This window comes from Urocampus carinirostris, chromosome 5, assembly GCF_059441175.1.
Source record: "Urocampus carinirostris isolate Australia breed hairy pipefish chromosome 5, RoL_Ucar_1.0, whole genome shotgun sequence".
Lineage (NCBI taxonomy): Eukaryota > Metazoa > Chordata > Actinopteri > Syngnathiformes > Syngnathidae > Urocampus > Urocampus carinirostris.
The window spans coordinates 39,046,181-39,070,135 of NC_142353.1; the positions used below are offsets into that span (position 1 = coordinate 39,046,181).

The 23,955-nt window shown below is 40.6% G+C and overlaps 1 protein-coding gene across 1 annotated transcript in view; it reads left to right on the forward strand.

Annotated features, from left to right (window-relative positions):
* The window catches only part of itga2.2 (integrin, alpha 2 (CD49B, alpha 2 subunit of VLA-2 receptor), tandem duplicate 2), a 45,980-nt gene that overhangs the window by 11,887 nt on the left and 10,138 nt on the right, over nucleotides 1-23,955 (forward strand). The window contains exons 5-19 of the mRNA XM_088335208.1: nucleotides 2,706-2,820; nucleotides 2,887-3,014; nucleotides 3,098-3,246; nucleotides 6,025-6,175; nucleotides 9,202-9,367; nucleotides 10,642-10,718; nucleotides 13,660-13,798; nucleotides 15,568-15,713; nucleotides 15,788-15,931; nucleotides 15,995-16,198; nucleotides 17,179-17,309; nucleotides 18,167-18,330; nucleotides 18,392-18,543; nucleotides 19,305-19,415; nucleotides 22,192-22,277. Of these exons, the coding sequence (XP_088191334.1) occupies nucleotides 2,706-2,820; nucleotides 2,887-3,014; nucleotides 3,098-3,246; nucleotides 6,025-6,175; nucleotides 9,202-9,367; nucleotides 10,642-10,718; nucleotides 13,660-13,798; nucleotides 15,568-15,713; nucleotides 15,788-15,931; nucleotides 15,995-16,198; nucleotides 17,179-17,309; nucleotides 18,167-18,330; nucleotides 18,392-18,543; nucleotides 19,305-19,415; nucleotides 22,192-22,277 (2,063 nt within the window). The remainder of the gene's footprint in view (nucleotides 1-2,705; nucleotides 2,821-2,886; nucleotides 3,015-3,097; nucleotides 3,247-6,024; nucleotides 6,176-9,201; nucleotides 9,368-10,641; nucleotides 10,719-13,659; nucleotides 13,799-15,567; nucleotides 15,714-15,787; nucleotides 15,932-15,994; nucleotides 16,199-17,178; nucleotides 17,310-18,166; nucleotides 18,331-18,391; nucleotides 18,544-19,304; nucleotides 19,416-22,191; nucleotides 22,278-23,955) is intronic.

Consider the following 23,955-nt stretch of genomic DNA (forward strand, 5'->3'; position numbering starts at 1 on the left):
ATGTCTATCAACCAATTACACAACCAAATATATGACAAAATACACAACAAACCATGCAACGAATTACACGACAAAATCAATGACAAAATACACAACAAACTACAAGACAAATACACCACAAAATACACCACAAAATAAATACCGACTATGAATACCATGTCCCTGACTCGCATACCAGCAGTCAAATGTGTGATGGTATGCTGATGGTATGAATATCTATCAACCAAATACATCACAAAATATATGACGAAAAACACGACAAACTACAAGATGAAACAAAACAGAACAAAATAAATGACAATACAAACGATAAAATACTCATCAAAATACCGTCTCTGAATACCATGACTCTGACCTGCATGCCTGCAATCAATGGTCTTATGGTACGCTTCCGACTATCTTTTCGTCTGAATGTCTATCAACCAAATAACCGACAAAATACATGACAAAATAAATGACAAACTACACGAAAAATACAAAATAATATAAATACAGACTTTGCATACTATTACTCTGACCCACATGACGGCGTTTGATGGTATTATGGTACAGTTCCGACTGTCTTTCTGTCGGAATGTCAATTAACCAAATACCCAACAAAACACATGACAAACTACAACATAAATACACCAAAAATAAAAAAATGGCTCTTAAATACCATACTCTGACCCTCACGCCTGCAGTCAATGGTCTCATGGTACGCTTCCGACCATCTTTCCGTCTAAATGTCTATCAACCAGCAACAGCTTTTGCGTTGGGGCTGTGGTCACAAGAAGCGGGGCAGGAAGGACTCTGAACAAACTGATTAAAACTAAAAGGATGTGTCGATTGGCTTCTGGTTGACAGAGAGAAAACGGAAATAAAATATCTTAACTTCTCCATGAGATAGTCGCGGAGACTATTACGCCTTTTCTGGACCGTGTGCAAAATTAGGTCAAAAACATACATAGGTTACATTTATTTGCTGTTTATAGAACAAGGCAGTTACAAGAAGAAGCTAGTTTTTAGCGTAAAAGAAAACAAAACTTTTTGGTGCAAGATCCCGCATGTTTATTCGCATTTTTATATACTGACATATAAAGATAACGCTAATTTTCGCATAGAAGAAGAAATTTGGATTTTTCATTAAATTAAAGAAGGCAATGCTGGTTTTCAATGAAGAAGACATTTGTCAGTAACGCATAGAAGAAGACAATGCTTGTTTGGATTATTTTCTTACAATTTATATAAAGACGCAGCTAAAAAGTGTCACAAAAGAAAACTTAAGTTGAAAAAGAAGTTAGCTTTTGGCATACCAAAAGAGGCTAGTTGTTAAGTAAAAAAAAATTATAGGTTCAATAACAATGCAGCTACATTATTCATCCATTTTCTAGCACATAATAAAATGCTAATGTTTCATACCAATGAATTTAAGTGTTCCAGGCACAAAGTGGCAAACAAGCCCCAGCCTTGGTTTTCTTAATGTTTAAGATACCGTATATAAATAATGCAGAACCGAATCATAAAAGCAGCTAATTTAATTGGTAACGGTTCAAGGAGTACACACCTTAAAGCAGGGGTCGGCAACCTATGACACGCGTGCCAGCAGTGGCATGCGAAGGGTTAACCAGTGGCACGCGAGCGCACGGCAAAATAATAATGATTTTTTTTTTTTAAATGCGCATTTTTACCTGAAATTTTGACATTTTCAGTCTTGCTGTCGTGTTATTTAGAGGCTTTACGGTAGCGCCTCTCCTCTTCTGCTCCGTGTGTGAGTGTGTGTCTGCACAGCGACTGGCAGAAGGGGAGAAATCCGTGTTTTGACCAAGCCACAGAAACAATAATGACAACTCCTTCAGCGAAAAAATCTCGTTCTTTGACTGACGACTGGGGGCTTGTGCCTAAAATTACTGTGCTGTTTGTGCATTATGCCTCGAGAGCGTTGTAAGTGTTAAACGACATTACGAGACGAAACATGAATTCAAGGAGTAGATATTAAAACGCGCTGTGTCCAGGTACGGCACAAAAACACAGACCCTAAAACATTTGTCACTGCTAAAAACACCACCACTGAAGCAAGTTATCACATTGCTCACTGCATACATAGCAAAGCACGGAAAACCATTTATATCTGCGACCAAATCAGCTGTTATGTCTGTTGCACTTATTTTCAAGTAGCCTTTTGCCTTGTTGCTGTTATTTCAAGTATTGATACTTTCTGCAATAAGATATCATTGATGAATGGTATGGTCCATATCACTTGTTTTTGATTGTAGTTCATTGTTGATGAAGAATGGTTGATTCTGGTGGTAAAAACTTGAAGTCATGGATGTCTACAGGCCTCTCCACATGTTGCTCACATTCATTTTTTAGTTTATTGATGAACAAGAATGGTGGAAGATAAATTGGTCAGTTATACGATTTCAATGTATATCCATGTTGTATATTCGCACTGATGTAAAATGACAGCTCTTTCGGATGTAAAAAAAAAAATTTGGTGGGAGTCATTGATCTTGGTGTGGCACACTGATTTACAAGGAAATTTGAAAGTGGCACTCCACACCAAAAAGGTTGCTGCCACCTGCCTTAAAGGAATTGGATCAAAGTAGAAACCCCAAATTCCCAATTCAGACCTTAGAAGTTCACATGATAGGATAAAAGGTCGTTTATTCTGGTATTCCATTTAACAACTATTTTATTGTCTCCCATCCTGATTTGCCCCACAGACATGCGGTCCACTTTGGGCACAAAAGTGTGGCGATCAAAACTACTACCCTGGAATCTGCTCAAGACTAAGTCCTCTTTTCCAGCCTCAACCTGCCTTCGCTCCTGCCGTCCAGAGTGAGAACCGCAACTGTCAAGTTTTGTGAGCTAGCTTAGCTCTCATTGTGGTTTACTTCCTTCCAGCTTGCGGAGGGCCGATGGACATCGTGATCGTTCTGGACGGCTCCAACAGCATCTATCCCTGGGCCCCCATGAGAGAGTTCATTGAAAAACTGCTACCAAGTCTTGAAATCGGACCTCAGAACACCCAGGTCACACCACGTTTTCTCCTCTTTTCACAAAACATTGCGGAATATTTTTGTTTTTATCACGCTTTGTGTTTGTGCATGGCAAGGTCAGTGTCATTCAGTACGCGGTGGAGGCCAAGATCGAATTTCCACTGAACCAATACAAGACCCGAGAAGAGTTGATGAATGCGGCCTCCAAACTCACGCAAATGCAAGGTTCTTCTACAAACACGTTCCATGCCATTCAATACGCCAGGTCGGTTTCACCATACAAATTTGTCCCATGTACAGGTCCTTCTCAAAAAATTTGCATATTGTGATAAAGTTCATTATTTTCTGCAATGTACTGATAAACACTAGACACTTATATATCTTAGAATCATTACACACAATCAAAGTACTTCAAGTCTCTTATTGTTTTAATCTTGATAGATTGATGGATAGATGGATAGATGGATAGATACATAGATAGATAGATAGATAGATAGATAGATAGATAGATAGATAGATAGATAGATAGATAGATAGATAGATAGATAGATAGATAGATAGATAGATAGATAGATAGATAGATAGATAGATAGATAGATAGATAGATAGATAGATAGATAGATAGATAGATAGATAGATAGATAGATAGATAGATAGATAGATAGATAGATAGATAGATAGATAGATAGATGTCTAGATAGATAGATAGATGTCTAGATAGATAGATAGATGTCTAGATAGATAGATAGATAGATGTCTAGATAGATAGATAGATAGAAAGATGTCTAGATAGACAGATAGATAGATATATGTCTAGATAGATAGATAGATGTCTAGATAGACAGATAGATGTCTAGATAGACAGATAGATAGATAGATGTCTAGATAGACAGATAGATAGATAGATGTCTAGATAGACAGTTTGATAGACAGATGTCTAGATAGACAGTTTGATAGATATATGTCTAGATAGACAGATGTCTAAATAGACGGATAGACAGACAGATGTCTAGATAGACAGATGTCTAAATAGACATATGTCTAGATAGACAGATAGATAGACAGATGTCTAGATAGACAGATAGACAGACAGATGTCTAGATAGACAGATGTCTAAATAGACATCTGTCTAGATAGACAGATAGATAGATAGATGTCTAGATAGACTGATAGATAGATAGATGTCTAGATAGACAGTTTGATAGACAGATGTCTAGATAGACAGTTTGATAGACAGATGTCTAGATAGACAGATAGATATATGTCTAGATAGACGGATGTCTAAATAGACATATGTCTAGATAGACAGATAGATAGACAGATGTTTAGATAGACAGATAGACAGACAGATGTCTAGATAGACAGATGTCTAAATAGACATATGTCTAGATAGACAGATAGATGTATAGATGTATAGATGTATAGATAGATAGATAGATAGATAGATGGATAGATGGATAGATGGATAGATAGATAGATAGATAGATAGATAGATAGATAGATAGATAGATAGATAGATAGATAGATAGATAGATAGATAGATAGATAGATAGATAGATAGATAGATAGATAGATAGATAGATAGATAGATAGATAGATAGATAGATAGATAGATAGATAGATAGATAATTAGATAGATACTTTATTCATCCCCATAGGGAAATGCAAACTTCCAGCAGTATCCTTGTGTTGATTATTAGCAGGATGGCCTCGGGGTGCTGTGTTTGTAGTTTAGCAACAGCAGAGTGGATGACGTCACCTCTTCTGGTCTTTTTGTGTCTTACCCACTTGCTTGAGGGTGTCAATGGTGGCCGTCTGGACAGCAGTCAGGTCAGCAGTCTTACCCATAATTGCTATTTTGAGTAATGAACCAGGCTCAAGAATCATTTGGAGATGTGTAGAGTTAACTCGTCTCAGATGATTAGGTCAGGTCTTTTCATGATATGCTAATATTTTTAAATAGAAATTTGGGTTTTTCATGAGCTGTATGCCAAAATCCTTAATATTAAAACCTCCAGGGCTCCATGCCCTTACAAAAATGTTGTATTCTCCCTTACAAAATACGAAATAATCTTACACCATTTTTTTTTTTCAAACGTGTTTATTTATGTAGTTTAACATGTTATATTGTACATGTGTTTCCTCTTTTCATATACCGTATATTGTTAATTAACATTTTGTCGTGAGATACTGAGTTGTTCGACATGAATGAGGTTTATTATAAAAAAGGTAAAAAAATTAAGTAGCTTGGACCTTCACCGTAGAAGGAAAAAATACATGCAAATATAATTAAGTAGAATAATACATTTTCTTATTCAAATTATTAATTCATTTTCTGCATTAAATTATTGTTGGTAATATACTGATAAAGGGATAACCACAAACCTGTCTTTTTTCATTTTCTCCTTTTATACATCCTTTTTTTCTTAACTTCTTTATACAACATAATAATTCGTAATATAATGCATCGAAGCAAGTGAGCCGTTTGAGAGCCGGCTCTCTTTAACGAGTTGAGCCGAAAAAGCCGGTTCTCTAAAAAGAGACGGACTTCCTTTCACTACATAACTACCACATGAAATCCGAGGCTGCAGACGCATGCGCACAGTAGCATCAAACCGCTCGCTTCGTTTGCAACGAAAAAATACGATACAGAGATAGAGGCTACTGCGGCGAACTCGTCTGACTCGATTGATTTGCCGTTTTGTGATAGTCGGTGTATACCGGATGGTACCCATGATTGACAAATTTGCGTTTTTCCGTACAGATTTTCTTGTACGTCGTACATGTCTTAAAATTCATAATAAACGTACTTCGTACGGCAAAAACGTACAGCTTGACAGGTATGTTTATTAAAACTATAAAATACCTGAAATATTTCAGTCGGTGTGCAATGAATCTAAATTACAGTATATGAGAGTTTCATTCTTATCATTACACTTTGGAAAATAATGAACTTTATTACAACACGCATATTTTTTTAGAAGAACCTGTATGGAGGTTGTGTTATCTAATTGCATAATCTTGTTTGTCTTTGTTTTTGAAGTCAATGGGGTTTCAATCCGGTCTTGGGTGCCCGACCAAGTGCTTCCAAGGTGATGGTGGTAGTTACCGACGGCGAGTCCCATGACCAAGCCTTCAGAGATTCCGTTATCCCTGAATGCGAGAAACAAGGAATCACGCGCTTCGGTATTGCTGTGAGTCAAGGGTGTCAAACTCATTTTAGCTCCAGGCCACACGGTAGAAAAAACATTCTCCCGGGGGCCGGACTTGTAAATTAATGGCGTAAAAAGTGTGCCTTAGCTGGAGGGACTGGGGGTCTTTTTGGAGCCTCACAATTCAATTATGAATCAGGGAGGTAGTATTTTGATTGATTGGCATTTTTATTTTCGACCAACTGATCGTCATATACAAAATTATAATATACCGTATTTTACGCACCATAAGGCGCACCTAAAAGTCTTTATTTTTTTCAAAAGCTGACCATCCGCCTTATAATACAGTGCGCCTTATATATGGATCAATATTAAGTCGCAAAGTCTTGCAACTAAGGCAAGCAGCCGCCGACTAGATTTTCCCCTGAAGGCGAAGTAGTCCGCGGTGTATGCTGGGATTTATATACCGGCGTTTCATTTCCTAACCAATGTGTCAATCATCATTTGAATCAGTCACTATTGGCTAAAGTTATTCGAAAGAAAAGGGGGCGGATCCTTTTTATGATTTACAGGCTCGCATAGGCCAAAGGGGCGAAACAAAGCCTGAAATTGGCCAAAAAAGATGAATGTGAATCATACGTTGGGTTGCACTACGGCATAGAGAAAACATTTTTTACTATTCTGTATTTGTAAATATTTTGCTCTCCTGGATTTACTACACTCACGGTTGTAAGAAGACCATGGTTACGTATCATTATTGAACGTGATGGCTGCAAGAGAACTTAGGTGAGCTATGCGGCGTTATATTTTCCCGGTATCTTGTTTTAGAACGATCTTGATGTTTCTGTGATGAGTCTAATTTCAAACTAAATTTAATTCAAAGTGTTTATTGTCATATGCACAGTAGAGAACCCCCTTTCCTTGCACAATAAAATTCTTACTTTGCTGTCCACACAGTTGCCAGCAAAAAATAAAATGGAAACTAAGAAATGTTTGGCATTTCTTGAATCCCAAGACTTTAACCTTCCGAATGATATTTGGAACGATGCATTTGAGTGATTGGTGACATCGTACAGACACTGTTTACGTACATGTCTGAGACACGTATTTGCTTCTTTGCAAGCTTTCGGAATGTTAAGGGGGTAATAAGTTTGACTGAACTATCTGACTGTTTTGTCGACGTTCCCATTGTAGCGCCTTATAATCTGGCGCGCCTTATGTATGGAAAATATAGGACCAAAAACTATTTTTTGGGGGTGTGCCCTATAACCCGGTGCGCCTTATAGTGCGGAAAATACGGTACTTAAAATCAACAGCTTGGATAAACTATTGACAAAACCTCAATCCTCTAAGGTTCACCTCAAAAGTCCCTCCATAAACTTCACCCGGTCCATAACTCTGCTGCACGTATCATTACCAAAAACCCTTCTCGCCATCACATCACCCTTTTCCTTTATCAACTCCACTGGCTCCCAATCTACCAATCAATTACAAAATCCTGCTCTACACCTACATGGCCATTCATAACCTTACCCCTCCCTACTTTTCCAACCTCCTTCACACTGCCACGCCATCCCGCACCCTCGGATCATCTTCCTCCCACCATCTCACTATACCTACTGCCAGCCTCTGCTCCATGGGGAGCAGAGCTTTCAGCTGCTCTGCCCCCCAGCTCTGGAACTCATTGTAGACTGACCTCTGAAATTCTGTGACACTGTCCACTGTAAAATCCGGACTCATAACTCACCTCTTCAGACTTCCCTATTCTTGACCATCTGCCTCATATAGCACCCCCTTTTAACTCTACTGTGTTTGATTTACTATTTATTACTTGCTTGTTTTATGTACAGCGACCTTGGGTGTCCTGAAAGGCGCTTTGTTGTGCAATGTATTATTATCAATATTATTATAAAACAAGAGAAGAAGAACAGGGCTGACAGGAAATAATTTTCACGATCATTCATGTCATGTAATCTGATTTTATAACAAGGCGTTATATGAAACCAAATTCACATCTCATCATCAATTGTCAGGAATAATTATTTTATAAAAGAATTAAAATAAAATCCAAACCAACATTGTCATATGTAGTATAATATATAGATTTTATTGAATTTATATACTTTAGGTAATTTCCCTGGTGGTTGTATCTCATCCGATTTATCCATTTTGTTTAAATGGTAAATGGTCTGCATTTATATAGCGCTTTTCAAGTCAATGAAGACCTCCCAAAGTGCTTTACAATGCGCTTCACACCTACCCATTCACAAACACACTAATAGGGAGTCAGCCATGAAAGGCGCCTACCTGCTTATTGGGGGCATTAAGGATTCAGTGTCTTACCCAAGGAGACTTTGACATATAACACGGAGGAGCCGGGAATTGAACATGCGACATTGACATTGTCTCCTCTTATATTTTCTTTATGGTTAAAAGCAAAAAGATGATGCAGCTGCAGCAAAGGTATAAAAAATATATAGGCAAAGGAAGTAAAAGGAGCTCAGGGGTTGAGATAATGCAATGTAAAAAGCGTTTCCTTGTTTTTATTACAAAAAATATTTGTTTGTTTTTCCCTGCTAAAATTTTAAAATCAAAAAAGCAAAACAATTGAGTTTATAAAAACAATTATTTTATTAAATAATTCAATGAGCAGCACGGCATGTGCAGCACAGTTCTGAGGTCATGGGATCAAACCTTCCTGTGTGGAGTTTGCATGTTCTCCCCGTGCTTGCGTGGGTTTCCTCCGGACACTCCGGTTTCCTCCCACATTCCAAAAACATACATGTCAGGTTAATTGGCCGGTCCAAATTGTCCCTAGGTGTGAATGAGCGAGCAAATTGTCTGTCTATGTGTCCCCTGTGACTGGCTGGCAACCAGGGTGTCCCCTGCCCTCGGCCCGAAGATAGCTGGGATGGGCTCCAGCACCCCCGCGACCCTACTGAGGATAAGCGGTGCAGATAATGGATGGATTGATGATTCAATGTTTAGAATATCTCTCTGCTTTTTCTTCCTTTTTATGTAAATGTTTACCTGAATCTGATAAATCCTTTGTCTCCCGTTCTTTCCAGGTGTTGGGTTACTACACTAGAAACAATATCGACACGGAAAATCTCATCAAAGAAATCAAGTCCATTGCCAGCGCGCCCACTGAAAATTACTTTTTCAACGTGTCTGAGGAGGCAGCCCTGTCCAACATTGCGGGGACGCTGGGCAGCCGCATCTTTAACATCGAAGGTTTCTATTATTTTGTGCGTTTTCTGCAGTGTTGGGCGTGTTACTGGCAAATAGTTACTATTTCGAAGTACTTGTTAAATCGTTAAAAAAGTAATTCTCGTACCCCTCAGATTACTGACACTAATAAGTAGCAAGTTGCTCTAGTTAAGAAATAAATAAACACAAAAATCTAAACCACATCATCAAATAAATAAAACAAAACGTGAAAACCACCGTTGAAAATCAGCAAAGCTTTCCTAATTTTTGGCTTGTACATTGTTAGCTGAGACACTCCATATCCATTTTGTCTCTTGGCTTCAAACCACTCAATAATCTCCATCTCCATTTCTCGGTACTGTCCAGGACGTTTTGTTTTTAGTGTCCAGGATTCGGCCTTTTTTTTAACCTGCCTGCGGGACAACGCGGTTGACCACTCAGCCCATGTAAAGGTGCTGTTCACCGGCACTCGGTCCTGATCGGATCGTCCCATGGACCTCATCAGTCCCCATTCTGTAACCCTGGCCAAGATATGAATTTTGGCTCATCCTTGGAACATCAAATTTGACGGTGTAAAAAAGTCTGTAGTCTGAGACTTTTTGTGAATAAGCGCTATACAAATTAACATGACTCGACTTGACTTTCTCCAGGCATGGTGTATTGTAAAAAATAATTCTACAAATAATAAGACCAAAATTCAGCACACTTTTACTGTAAATTATGTTCTCACATTTGCCCCATTGATTTCCCCTTGGTTTCTTGTTCCTGTATAGGCCACGCCCCCCACTTCCGCAGTGTCTACCATTCGCTACTGGTGACACACCACCAAATATGCGCAAATAAGCTTATTTCCGTTTTCTATTTTATAGTGATCAATTCTGCTTAGATGTAAGTATATACAGTAGGGAGGATATTTACATTTGGAGAAATTCAGAGTCTTTGTACTCTGAGCACCTCTATAACTGTATTTAGGTGTCTTTTGTAGGTAAATATGAAAATGTCCATTCTAAGAAAATTGCTGTTGGGGTTGCATGTGACAATGTGAAAAATATAGGGGTGGTCAGCACTACTCAGAGGACACTGCAATATGCTCATCTGCATTTAATGTCAATAAGACGAAGTAACATACCAAGTAATGTCAGTAGAGCTATAATATTTTATGCATTACGTGTTGCAGTACCTTTGAATCGAGAAAAGTATTTGTGTTCCATGAATGTGTTAGAAAGGTCCCAACACTGTTAATCAGTTACTCATCTGCACAGTTGACATGTTTTCTTTCTTGTCGATGCTTACTATAGGTACAGGCAAGGGAGGCGACAATTTTAATATGGAGATGTCCCAGGTGGGCTTTAGTGCAGACTACTCCAGCAAAAAGGTAAACAGATACTTTGATCCGATGATTTAATATATTTAGCTGTTACGATCCCTGGAATTTCAAAATTATGTGAAACAGTATCCGGTATTCAATACGTGGACTGAGCAATTAGGGAAAAAAACACTGGACCGTGTTTACAGTAAGATCAAACATCTAGTTGGATCCGCCCATCTCTGTCTGTCCCTCACCCCCTCATACACCCACCCCCCCCTCTCCGGAGGAAAAAAAAGCCTATACAACAAGGACAGTACAAACAGCTTCTTTGTTCCTTTATCACTCTGTTTTCCTTATCTTCACTGTAAAATGTGGACCTGGAGTGTCGAGACCAATTTCGTTGTCACAACATATCCCATGTTGTAACAATGACAATAAAGGTACATTCTATTCTATTCTATTACACATTCAGTTTAAGTGATGTTTAAATGTTTTTTTTAATTCTTTGTCAGGTTCAAAATGATATCCAAGTGAAATAAGAGACTTTTAAGTTACAATCAAACTCATTTGTTAAAGAAAAGAAAGATGATTGAAACAAGGCAAAATTGTGTTCTTGGATTGCTGTGAAATAATCCCGTGGACTGAAGCGTAAGCCTCTCTCTTGTACCATTTCATAGATTTCTGATTGGAGGATAGAATAAAACACGTGCACGTAAGCGCATTCTTATTGGGTTAGACGGGAATCACATATTTGAATGCAGTGTATAATGTTGGTCTCTAGATAGCGTGCGAGTATAATAAGTGATACATCACAGAAGTTCATTGTTTGAAAATAGGTAAGACTTGTGAAAATTACCAGTGGCCTCCAAATTGTATAGACAAAGTTCCTTTGGCTTGGGAAGCTTATGCTCTTGTCCTTTGGTTGTATGGGTTAGCCGAAAAGAGTTCTGTGCCCCTGTTTGATAACAGATAGGGATCCCACCAGCGGCCCCCTGGCTGTAGAGACAAAGTTCCTTTGGCTTGGGAAAGCTACTCTCCTGACCCTGGAATTATTTGTGAAATTGTAAAACCACACACTATTGAAATATAAACGTAAAAGTAAATGAAATGTAGTATAAAAGGCACATTTAGACCATAATTTCCCTTACATTGTCTTTTATTGTTTTTCTTAATTTTTATTTTGTTTTTTTTACCTTTTGCTTCTCTACTGTTAAGCACTTTGACACACAGAAAGGACTGTTGTAAAAGAAAGTGCATTTATAATTGCCTTAAAAAATAGGGGGAAATAAGTAAAATGTGCTTTTTCAGATAATTGGGCTCATATTCATATTTTCGGATTCATTTAAATAGATCAAAAATAGTAAAAAGTACCCCTAATTAGCAAAATTATTACCATGTTAGCATATTATATACTTTTTTGATTTTTTAATGTATGATTTTTTTCACCCAATGACTTATTTTTGTCGAAGAAAAAAAACAATAATTATGTTATACAATTTATATAGGCCTGGAGAGGGATGGGCTCCACCAGGCTGTACTTGCCCAAGACACTTCACGGGAAGTGGTGCCCCTACGGCCCTAGTGGTTAAAGGACACACCCACCCAACCACATTTTTAGGGCTTTATAAAACATAGTAAAACTATGTGTTAAACAAATCTTTTTTTAGTTATTTTTTTAAATTATACATCAAAATCTGCAAAGAAATGCTAACATTTTAATTATTATATTCCTTAGATTACTTAAAAATCCTAATGTAAATGATTGAAATTAAAACCTTAAAACGTTTTTAAATGTTTGTTTGACAATACTGAGTAAATGATTCATTCTTTTCTTATTTTACTAGAAAAACAAGTTAAAGTTTCAGTTTAATAGTAAAAACAAGATTAAAAATAAGCAAAAATTGTATATGTATAAAAGCTACCGTTCGAAGGCTATGGGTTCCTTCGAAAATTCCATTATTTGACAAAAGTTGAGTTGGGTAGACACAAAAAAATAATAAAGAATCATTGTTTTTAACTTTCTGTCAGGACCAGAACTAAGACAGGACCCACTTGCGTTACGTTTCTCTCGGTTTTATTGGAAGAAAAGAAAGGGTTGCCACCACGATCCAGTAATCGCTGGTCGCGGGAAGCAGGTCGCTCTGAACGTGGAAATGGGACTTCCGTGGCGAGCGATGGCGGTGTCGGGAACAGAAAAACTGGTCAGTAGCCGGGACAGGAGAGCAAAAACGTGGTCAGGATCAGCAACGAGTCGAAAGCCAGGAGAGGAGAGTAGACGTGGTCAACATAAAAAAACGGGTCGAAACCGGGAAACAGACGGGAGCAAAAACAGGAATGAGTCAGGGTCGAAGAGCTTGCTTAGTGTAAACTGAGGTTCACAGACAGACTGACAAAAGGGGACAGATAGGAGTGGGTTTAGATAGGGACAGGGAGCCAATCGGAGTCCGAGGCAGTTGGCGCTAAAGGGGCGGGCACAGGTGATGCATATCGGTAATCATGACACTTTCTTAGTGTCTCAAGTATACTTTTTATTTGTTTTGCAATTTTATTACATTTTTACCACATATTTTGCTTCTTAATACCCCTTTTCGAACATATTATATAACATTATTTTGTTGTTGAGTTATTGTTTTTGTTTTGTTGTTGAGTTATTGTTTTGTTCCGTTTTTTATTTTAATGTTCGAATAAAGTTTTCATTCATTCATTCATTCATTTTACCACAAAAAAACGTGTATAAAATGCAAGTCAAAAAGTTTTTTTTAATTTTTTTGCATTTTCCTAAAACAAAATCGATCCAGACATCATTTTTACTTGTGATGACACAAACCTGCATAGTGTGGTCATTGTGTTATAGGTACAAACAACAGAACGTTGATTTAGATGAAAAAAATATAAATTACCCCCTTTTTTCACAATAAAACAATAACATTCATTTAGAAAAATGGGTTTTATAGTTACCAACTAAGATCTCTTATTGAAAATCATTCTGACCAATTTTCTGTTAAAGGACATGATGATGCTGGGAGCAGTAGGTGCGTACAGTTGGGCCGGGACTGTCGTCCACCAAACAGGATCGAAAGTGGACATTCTTCCCGTCTCGGCCTTTGAGGGAACACTTCAAGATAGGAACCATAGTTCCTTACTGGGTATTTAACATTACACTCTGATTAAAATGTATTGTATTAAAATATAATCCAAGTACCGGGAATTCCAGACTACATAGCGCAAAACTCAATTTTGTTTTTTTACAAGTTGTACCGGAGAAATGTAAGCCCTGTATTTTTAGATGTCAGCAACCCTACAGTGGGGAATAGTGCCAAATTGCAACACAGACGTGTCTTTTTGCGTAGTTGTCATTGGTTGTCACGAACGGTACAAGCGGGGAACCCAAATGCGTAAAGTTTAACACAATGCTTCATTGAGGGATCGGGGAGGTCGGGGCAAGAGGAAAAAAAAACGCTGGGAAGGCGGAGCGGGAAGGCCTCATGAACGAAGCATGGTCGGAGATCGGAACAAGTCAGGTAGCCGGGATGGAAGATGAAGCATGGTCAGAGATCGAAACAAGTCAAGTAATTGGAGACGATTGGGAAGCCAGGGACAGGTGATGGATACAGGACACAGGACAGGTCTGGATCAGAACAGGAGCCAGAGTCAAAATTGCTTGCTTTGCAAGTGCAGAGGTTTGCTGACAGACTAACCAGGAGCGAACGAGAATTACGTGCTTAAATGGTAGGATGACTAATTAGGGAAAGAGTGGCAGCTGGGGCTGAAATGGTGAGCGCAGGTGAGGGGAATTGACAAATCATGACATTGGCAGTTGCTACAGAAATGGACCAGATTGCATTCGCATGTTATATCTGTCACCGGTTGTCAGTCCATCTGCGAACCTCAGCTTATGCTAGCCAAGCTTTTCGACCCTGACTCTCTCCTGTTCTGATTCCCGTCTGTTTCCCGGCTCTGAGCCCTTTTCTGATCTCGACCATGATTTTTGCTTCCCCGTCCCTGATATTGATCTGTTTTTTTCGCTCTCGACACCGCCATCGCTCGCCGCGGAAATACCACTTCCGCGTCTGAGCAACCTGCTCCCCGCGACCAGCGACCTACAGATCGTGTGTACTCTCCTTTCCCTTCTTCCCAACAAAACTAAGAGAAACGCACGCAAGTGGGTCCTGTCTCCATTCTAGTCTTGACATATGTAATAAAAAACTGTCAAACCTACTATGTACTATGCATAAAATGTTGGCAAAAATGTGTACTCATTTATCTCAGGAAGCGTCATTAATGTTTTAGGACAACACCGCGGTGTTTTGTATTTAGAAGGCATGCATTGTGGAAAAGTGTCAGAAACCAGAAACGGAGACAAGACCCACCTGCGTTCGTTTCCCTCAGTTTTATTGAGAAGGAGGAAAAGGCTTGCACCCTTGATCCGCTGATCATCAGTCACGGGAAGCAGGTCGCTCGGAACGCGGAAGTGGCACTTCCGTGGCGAGCGATGGCGGTGTCGAGAGCGGAAAAACAGGTCGGTAGCCGGGACGGGAGTGCAGAAACGTGGTCAAAAACAGAAACGGGTCGAAGTCGGGAAACAGACAGGAGGAAGTCAGAGTCGGAGGACTTGCCTAGCGTGAGTTGAGGTTCACAGATGGTCTGACAACCGGTAACAGAAAGCTGGGGGTTTAAAAGGTGGCAAGGAGCCAATCAACTTCCGGGGCTGTTGGCGCCAAAGGAGCGGGCACAGGTGCCTCGCATCAGTAATCATGCCAAAAAGAGCAGCTCGCCTTTCTTCTCTGTGCCCCCACGAAAGGGAAAAAGAAAAAGTCGCACTGTATTTAAAGAAATTGTGTTTAAAATGTATTAAATGTAGTAAAAAAAAATTTGTTGTCTGGAATTTATGGTACTTGATGGTTCCTTTCCCCAGGTTACTCCGTCTGCATGCTGAACGATGGCGCTACAGAATATTTTGCCGCCGGTGCACCTCGCTCCAATCACTCCGGGCAAGTTATCGTCTACAGCTTCAATGCTCGGAAGCAATTCTCCATCGTCGATTCAGAACGAGGAAAACAGGTACCAAGGACCGACCACATCCTGATAAATTACGATGATGGGCTTAAATCTGAGTAGGGTTTCTCGCGTCCTAGATCGGGTCTTATTTCGGAAGCGTCCTTTGTTCCCTGGACGTGGACAAAGACGGTGTGACGGATTTGCTTCTGGTCAGCGCGCCCATGTTCATGAGCGAGCAGAAAAGGGAACAGGGCCGGGTTTACCTCTTCACTGTCACCAAGGTAACAAGCATCAGCACTTACACGGCAACGTTTGGTTTTTAAAGTCTACGTTTTCATCCCAAGGGGATTTTAAACGAGCAAGGATTCCTCAAAGGCTCTCCTCCGACTGAGAACGCGCGTTTCGGGATGGCCGTGTCTGCGGTTCCCGACCTGGACCTTGACGGTTACAATGATCTTGTTGTGGGAGCTCCCCTAGAGGACAAAGAAGGAGGTGCCATCTACATCTATAATGGAAGAAGGAAGACAATAGATAGAAAGTATTCTCAGGTAGAGACAAACGTAATGGTGGATGTGGTCACCTTTACGTAGGTGGACAAAAAAGGGAAGCCAGAATGGAAGCAGGTGTTCTCAAATAAGTGTCAGTACCAGAACGGAGACAGGACCCACTTGCGTTTCGTTTCTCTCAGTTTTATTAGGAGAAAGGAAAGGGTTGCACCCACCATACGGAGATCGCTGGACGCGGGAAGCAGGTCGCTCTGAACGCAGAAGTGGGATTTCCCTGGTGAGCGATTGCGGTGTCAGGAACGGAAAAAAACGGGTCAGTAGCCGGGACAGGAGAGCAAAAAACGTGGTTAGGATAAAAAAATGGGGTCAAAGCCAGGGAACAGACGGAAACAAAAACAGGTGGGAGTCAGGGTCGAAAAAAGCTTGTCTGGAGTAAACTGAGGTTCGCAGACGGACTGACAAAAGGCGATAGACAGGAGTGGGTTTAAATAGGGACAGGGAGCCAATCAGAGTCTGACGCAGTTGGCGCTAAATGAGCCGCCACAGGTGCTTCACATCAGTAATCATGACACAAAGCATAGTATTTAGTCATAAAAGATCAGGAACAACCAAAAATCAGTTCTTTAAAAAATAAAAAACTAGTGTTCAAACCAGAAACAAATACCAAATCTTGCATGGTGACAAAAGAAAGGATGAAGGTAGTATGGAAATGGCAGTGCCCGGACCCCCAAAGGAGCCAGCTTCCACATTCCTGTCCGAGTGGCGAGGGGAGAGTCCCTCGGCCGCCTATGTGTCCTGTCCAAGCGGCAAGAGAAAGGTCAGCAGACCGCTTCTGGTCCCTGTCCTGGCAGCAAGAAGGTCACTCTTCTTCTTCTGGCCCTCTTTTGTTGTGGACAGACATGCACTATCAGTAGTCCCGTAGTCCGCAGCCTCCGTTCTGGCTTCCCTGCGCTTGGGTTCACCAACTGCAAATCGTAACAGATGTAGAATCCACCCAATAATATATACTACTTTTTTTTCAGAAAATTTATGGCTCAAAAATGGATCCCCAAATGAAATTTTTTGGGAGGTCCCTTGATGGTTACAAAGACTTGAACGATGACACTATCGCTGACGTCTCAGTGGGCGCATATGGAAAAGTGGTCCAGCTTTGGTGAGATAAAAGTTGAAAATGTAAATAAAAATATTACATTCATGCATTTCAGGTACAATAGTAAAGAATGTCAACTGTACTTTGTCATGGACCAGAACGGGATCAGGACCCAAACGCGTGACGTTTCGCACAAAAGCCTTTTATTTTACGGCAATTGGGGAGTCATGCACGTTAGGCAGCAGTCTGGCATGAAATGATAGAAAGCCAGAGGCCGACGAGATCAATACCAATTGCCCGAGTAGATTTCGCACAGATGGGGTCGATACTGGACAAGACGGGACAGACAGGATAGACAATGAATCAGGATATCGAAAATAAACAGGACAAACTAGATGGGAACGAAAATTGGACAAAATAATAAACGGACAAAAATAGACGGAAACTAAACTGAAAACAGATATTAAACACGACAAAATAAACGGGAACAATACTGGAAATACCAACAGGGACAGGACCGAGTCGAAAAACCCACGTCTTGCGGGGCGGAAGCTTGTTGACGGTCTGTCAACGAGCCGCAGCTGGCGCTACACGGGCGGGGCCAATTGGGCACCATGGCAACCATGACAAAAAATATTCAAAATGATTGAGTAGTTGAAAAAAATGGTGTTATTGTCTGGCATCTTTCTGCTTCGGGTAAAAAAACTAATGAAATGAGACCCTTTAATAAAATGGCACTTTGAGTCTCAGTTATTCTTCATCGTCCTTTTTAGCACTCGTTTTCGTTCGCACTTCGCGATACAGCGTCACCTAGTGGTCAAATAACAGATGCTGTCCTTGTCCAATCAACAATTTCTCAAAGCTGTGTTCTCTTGTCTCGCACAAAATTTGATAGTTTTATATTTCGAACTGTCCTCCAGGTCTCGAGGTGTGGCCACGCTCTCGACGAGTGCTACCTTCACGCCGGAGAAGATCAACATTTTCAACAAAGCTTGTGACGTCAATGGTCGCAAGATGTCCTGTTTCGACACCAAACTCTGTTTCAGCCCAAACTTCAGGCCCAGAGATCCAGTCGGACCCCTCGGTAAATCCAGTTCACTCCATTTTCCTTTCAATGTTGTCACTGACCTCAAATGGCTTTGCAGATATCACCTACACCTTGACGCTGGATGCCGACTTGCAGGCTTCCCGGGTGACCTCTAGGGGGCTTTTTATGCAAAATAACGAGCGTTTGCTGACAGGAAACGCCAAGATATCCACCACGGCCCAGTGCCGAGACCTCCAAGTTTACGTTCAGGTACTCTTACCCACTGATTCGTAATCCACACGGCAGCGCAGTGGTTAGCGCATGTGCGGCAGAGTCCTGAGGTCATTGGATCAAACCTTCCTGTGTGGAGTTTGCATGTTCTCCCCGTGCCTGCTTGGGTTTCCGCCTGGCACTCCAGTTTCCTCCCTCATTCCGAAAACATGTGTTTCGGGTTAATTGGCCGGTCCAAATTGTCCCTAGGTGTGAATCCATCCATCCATTATCTGCACCGCTTATCCTCAGTAGGGACGCGGGGTTGCTGGAGCCCATCCCAGGTATCTTCGGGCAGTGGGCAGGGGACACCCTGAACTGGTTACCAGCCAGTCGCAGGGCACACAGAGACATACAACTCGCTCGCTCATTCACACCTAGGGACAATTTGGACCGGCCAATTAACTTGACATACATGTTTTGGGAATGTGGGAGGAAACTGGAGTGCCCGGAGCAAAATCACGCAAGCACGGGGAGAACATGCATACTCCACACAGGAGGTTCGAACTGTGCCGCACACGCCTAGGTGTGAATGAGCGCCTGGGCACTGCCCCTGTGTGCCCTGCGGCTGGCTGGCAACCAGTTCAGGGTGTCCCCTGCCCATTGCCCAAAAATACCTGGGATGGGCTCCAGCACCCCTACTGAGGATAAGCGGTGCAGATAATAGATCGATGGATGGATTGTGTCAAATCACAGAGCACCTAGAATGACAGCCATCTAAAAACAACAAAAAACCAACTGTGTGGGGGTTTATTTTCCAGGAGACTCCAGACTTTGTCAACTCGGTCAGTTTGAAGGTGGAAATTGAGCAGCAAAATCCGGACGCCAACCCCGTCCTTGATGTCTTCTCGGTGACCGCATGGGAGTTCTTTGTAAGTCCTCGTATTATTTTCCATTCTTTGAGGTTTCAGAGATAACAGTTATTTTGCGGTATGTGACACAGCCCGATGATTACTGTTTTCGAGTACCTGAATGAGTCACACAAGTTCTCACCTTTCTAAATCACCATCATCCGGCACCAGGCGTCTTCTGGACATTGACTTTTGAGCTAAAACCTGGTCTGGTCCGTATTAAACCTGAACTAAACCGAAAGTAGAGAAAAAATGTATTTTATTCCAAAAATAGTCAGCGTTATTTTTACACAGGCTGTTTCTGCAGGGGCAAAGGGGATTAAACAAAGGTGCTGCGCACATGGTAGAAACAAATGATAAAAATAACACAGTCCGGAACAAACTAATGGCTGGTAGGGAACAGAAAGTCCCGAGTTCAGTACAGACAGGCATCAAAATGTCAGGTAACGGGCAGGACAACAAAATCTGCTTCTGCAAACAGCTTCTGATGTTGGCACAGTCATTACATGCAGGGTTCTTGAGGAGTGTCAGGTGAGAGGATGAGAACCAGGTTTCACGATGCTTCAGTCCATTTCGGATAGTAACGTGCTGGATCTTTACATATTCGTTGTTTTTACTGCAACTAATGTGATCCACATTCAGCCCCCATAAAACACATTTTGTTTTTTAACAGCTCAACCAAATAATTACATACTTTCCACAGAACCTCAGCGTCTTTTTTAACATTTGTTTTCTTTGTCTTTTTCAACTTATTTTTTTGCATGAGTTTGTAGTGCTTACAATAAACTCATAATGAATCACTCATATCATTTTGTTTTATTCATGAAAACAAAAACAATACCAGGATCATTTTTTCTCATCATTTTTAGTCAAATTGATGATGCCACGACAGGGTTAATTGTCTTAAGCCACTTGTATCAAACTCTTGGCCCAGGGCCTAAATGTGGCCCGCCACCTAATTTTATGTGTCCTTAAAATGTCTCAGCAAAGTAAAAATACACAAAGTAGTGTCGCAACTTTTTGTTCTTTTATGGCTTTCATTAGCACGGACTTAAAGAGAAAGAGAGAGAGAGAGAGAGAGAGAGGGAGAGAGAGAGAGAGAGAGAGAGAGAGAGAGAGAGAGAGAGAGAGAGAGAGAGAGAAGAAGTAGAACAAATAGAAAACATTTCGGTTTAAGAGGTACACAGTATTTTAAATGAGTCTATTTGGGGAGGGTGGGGCGCCTTTATTCAAGGGACTTGTCGACTTACTAACTGAGAGAGTGAGGGATAGAGAGAGAGAGAGAGAGAGAGAAAGAGAGAGAGAGAGAGAGAGAGAGAGAAATAGAACAGAGATAGAACAAATAGAAAACAGTTCGGCTTCATAGGTACACAGTACTTTAAATTAGTCTGTTTTGGGGGGCGGGGCGCCTTTAATTAAGGGACTTGTCGACTTACTGACAGAGAGAGACAGAGAGGGAGAGGCAGAGAGAGGGAGAGGCAGAGAGAGGGAGAGATGGAGCCAGGGAAACAGGGAGAGGGAAAAATGGGAAAGAGTTTGATTTTAAAGGTAGAAAGTATTTTAAATTAGTCTATGTTTTTTTTTGGGGGGGGGTGCGTAAAGAGAGAGGGAAGGGAGCGAGGAGGGGGAATTAAAACCGAGTAAATATTTCAAATAAGTCAATGTTTTTTTTATTTGGGGGGGCGCACCTTGATTAAAAGCTTTGCCAGATGAGAGCGAGAGACAGAGATGGAGAGAGATATGCATGTAATCAAAGCTGCGCTGCCACGAGCGGCTGCCTTTTCCAGCAGCTGCCCTATTGTTTTAATGTCTGCTCCTATCTTCGGTGTTTTTTCTTCCCGTTTTGACAACTACACTATGGATTACTTCTATCCTATGGACATGGGTTTTAACGCACAAGAAATGCGTGTATTCAAGGAATTTCAACTCCTTGCCCTGAAAAATTCTCGTGCCGGCGTGATGAAGGTGCCTATCGTGGAGGAAAAGCCGGAGCTAGCGAAGCGGCTAGCGGCGTTATAAGTCTTCGGTACCATCCGTAATCATGGTAAATGCGAACTCACGACCAAATAAGATCATCGAGTGCTGGTGGAAAACATCGAAGCGCACAGGGAGCGCAGTTGCTGTGTTTTGCGGAAACGTGGCTCACGTTTAGCATTCCGGACGCTAACGTGTAGCCACCCGGAGCTATTCCGGCTTCAACGCCGCTAAACAGAGACACGAAAGCCGGGGGGAATCGGAGAGGAGGCGGACTTGCTAACACGAGGTGGTGTATCCCTGGATTTTCACAAAGAAAAGTTTTCCATCTGCCGCAGGGATGTCGAATTTTTGGACTGGCGTGACGTCATCCACTTCGCTACAAGCACCCCTAGGGCATCATGTTCATCTGTTATTAAACAACGGGGTAGACTGCTGGAAGTGTGAATTTCCCTACGGGGATGAATAAAGTATCTATCTATCTATCTATCTATGTTTTAGCTGACTCTTCTTAGCGAGATGCAAAAGAATGCAGAACAGGTATCCGGTTACGGTGCAGTATTAAAAACGCTATGATATGAATTGGCCAATCAGCCTCAGAAATCTCAAGTCAAAAGGTGCTGGCCAATCGGCATCAATCTTTTTCCCGCGAGGGAGTGAACCAGCAAACACTGAAGTGCGAAGTAGCGAGGGGCCTCTACATATAATGTAAAAATTTAATTTTCATGCGCCTTTGCTTAAGGTCTGCAACCTCTGTATAAGAGAACTAATCTATTTGAGCGACATGGAAGATGAAATTTCTCTGTATTTTGACGTGTTTCAGATCCCTTTTACGAAAGATTGCGGCTCTGACGAGGTCTGCGTCAGTGATCTGGTACTGAGTGTCAAGACCGACACGAAGGGTTCCAGGTAAAATGGATTCAGAATCTGCTTATCGCAATTGTTTAAAAAGTCTAGTGGTCACAAGGTACTACAGGACATTTCGGTTTCTAATTTTGCTGTCTTTTAAGGATTTTACTATATTTGTCTTCTATTTTTCAAGTTTTTACTATATTCTCATCTTGTTTTTCCTATAATAATACATTTAATACTTACTCTATCATAAACTAGCACTGAACAAAAACCTTCATACTTCTTTGATACTCCTGTGTCCAATCCCATTCTGCAGTCAATCATAGTTAGGCAGCTGACATTTCCCTAGGCCAGCTGGAAGGCTCTGGCTCCACCAACTCGAAATCTGATTGGTTAAAGCCCTGCTCAAGGTTTTTTTTTATTTTTGTCATGCTGAGGTTCTTGAGTTTTTCCTAGTCCTCGTGTAGGTTTCAGATCAGGGGATTGTGCTATTATAGTCGACTTCTTGTGATTAAGGGCTATGCGTATAAACATGACCTTAAAGTGTTTGAATAGGTTCCAACTTTTTTATTATTTTAATTTTATTTTTTTGTAAAATAATAAATTGTAACAAACCCACACAGGTTGGTGCGAAATAAAAGTGCAGTAACATGCATTAGTACATCCAACGGGGTTCGTTTCGCTGGTAGTCAGTTAGCAAGGTAACAATCGGGGTCCAAGATGCAAGTGAGGGGCTAGTATTCCAGTAAATCCAAGAGTTGATCGGGCGGAACTTATGATCTGGAAGGCAGTGCAAGCGTTCATTCGGCAAACTGGAATAACAAGAGTGCCTGGGACGACAACTAGCACAGAGCCAAGGAAACATAGTGTTCAAATAGTTACGAGGGAGATTCGTGATGGTAGACAATTGACCACAGCTGTGTGGAGGAACATTGATTCATTGTCAATCATACAAAATTGTTTTATTGAATTACATCAACTGATAAGCATTTTATAGATGAGACGTTTTGAATAAAATAAGGTATGTAAGTAGATGTTTGCAAAATCACAGTAAAATTTAGTTGTCTTTTTTTTTCAATATTGTCAGTTTATCAATCATTTGGATCCTTTCATGATTTGGCTTTTTGCTTCTCACTTTATTATTGATACCTATGGTATCAGGAGAATTAGAAATACTCCTGTGAATTTCCCTACGGGGATGAATAAAGTATCTATCTATCTATCTATCTATCTATCTATCTATCTATCTATCTATCTATCTATCTATCTATCTATCTATCTATCTATCTATCTATCAGATAGATGTCTAAATAGACATCTATCTATCTATCTATCAGATAGATGTCTAGATAGACATCTATCTATCTATCTATCAGATAGATGTCTAGATAGACATCTATCTATCTATCTATCAGATAGATGTCTAGGTAGACATCTATCTATCTATCTATCAGATAGATGTCTAGATAGACATCTATCTATCTATCTATCAGATAGATGTCTAGATAGACATCTATCTATCTATCAGATAGATGTCTAAATAGACATCTATCTATCTATCTATCTATCTATCAGATAGATGTCTAAATAGACATCTATCTATCTATCTATCTATCTATCAGATAGATGTCTAGATAGACATCTATCTATCTATCTATCTATCAGATAGATGTCTAGATAGACATCTATCTATCTATCTATCTATCTCTGTCTATCTAGACATCTATCTATCTGT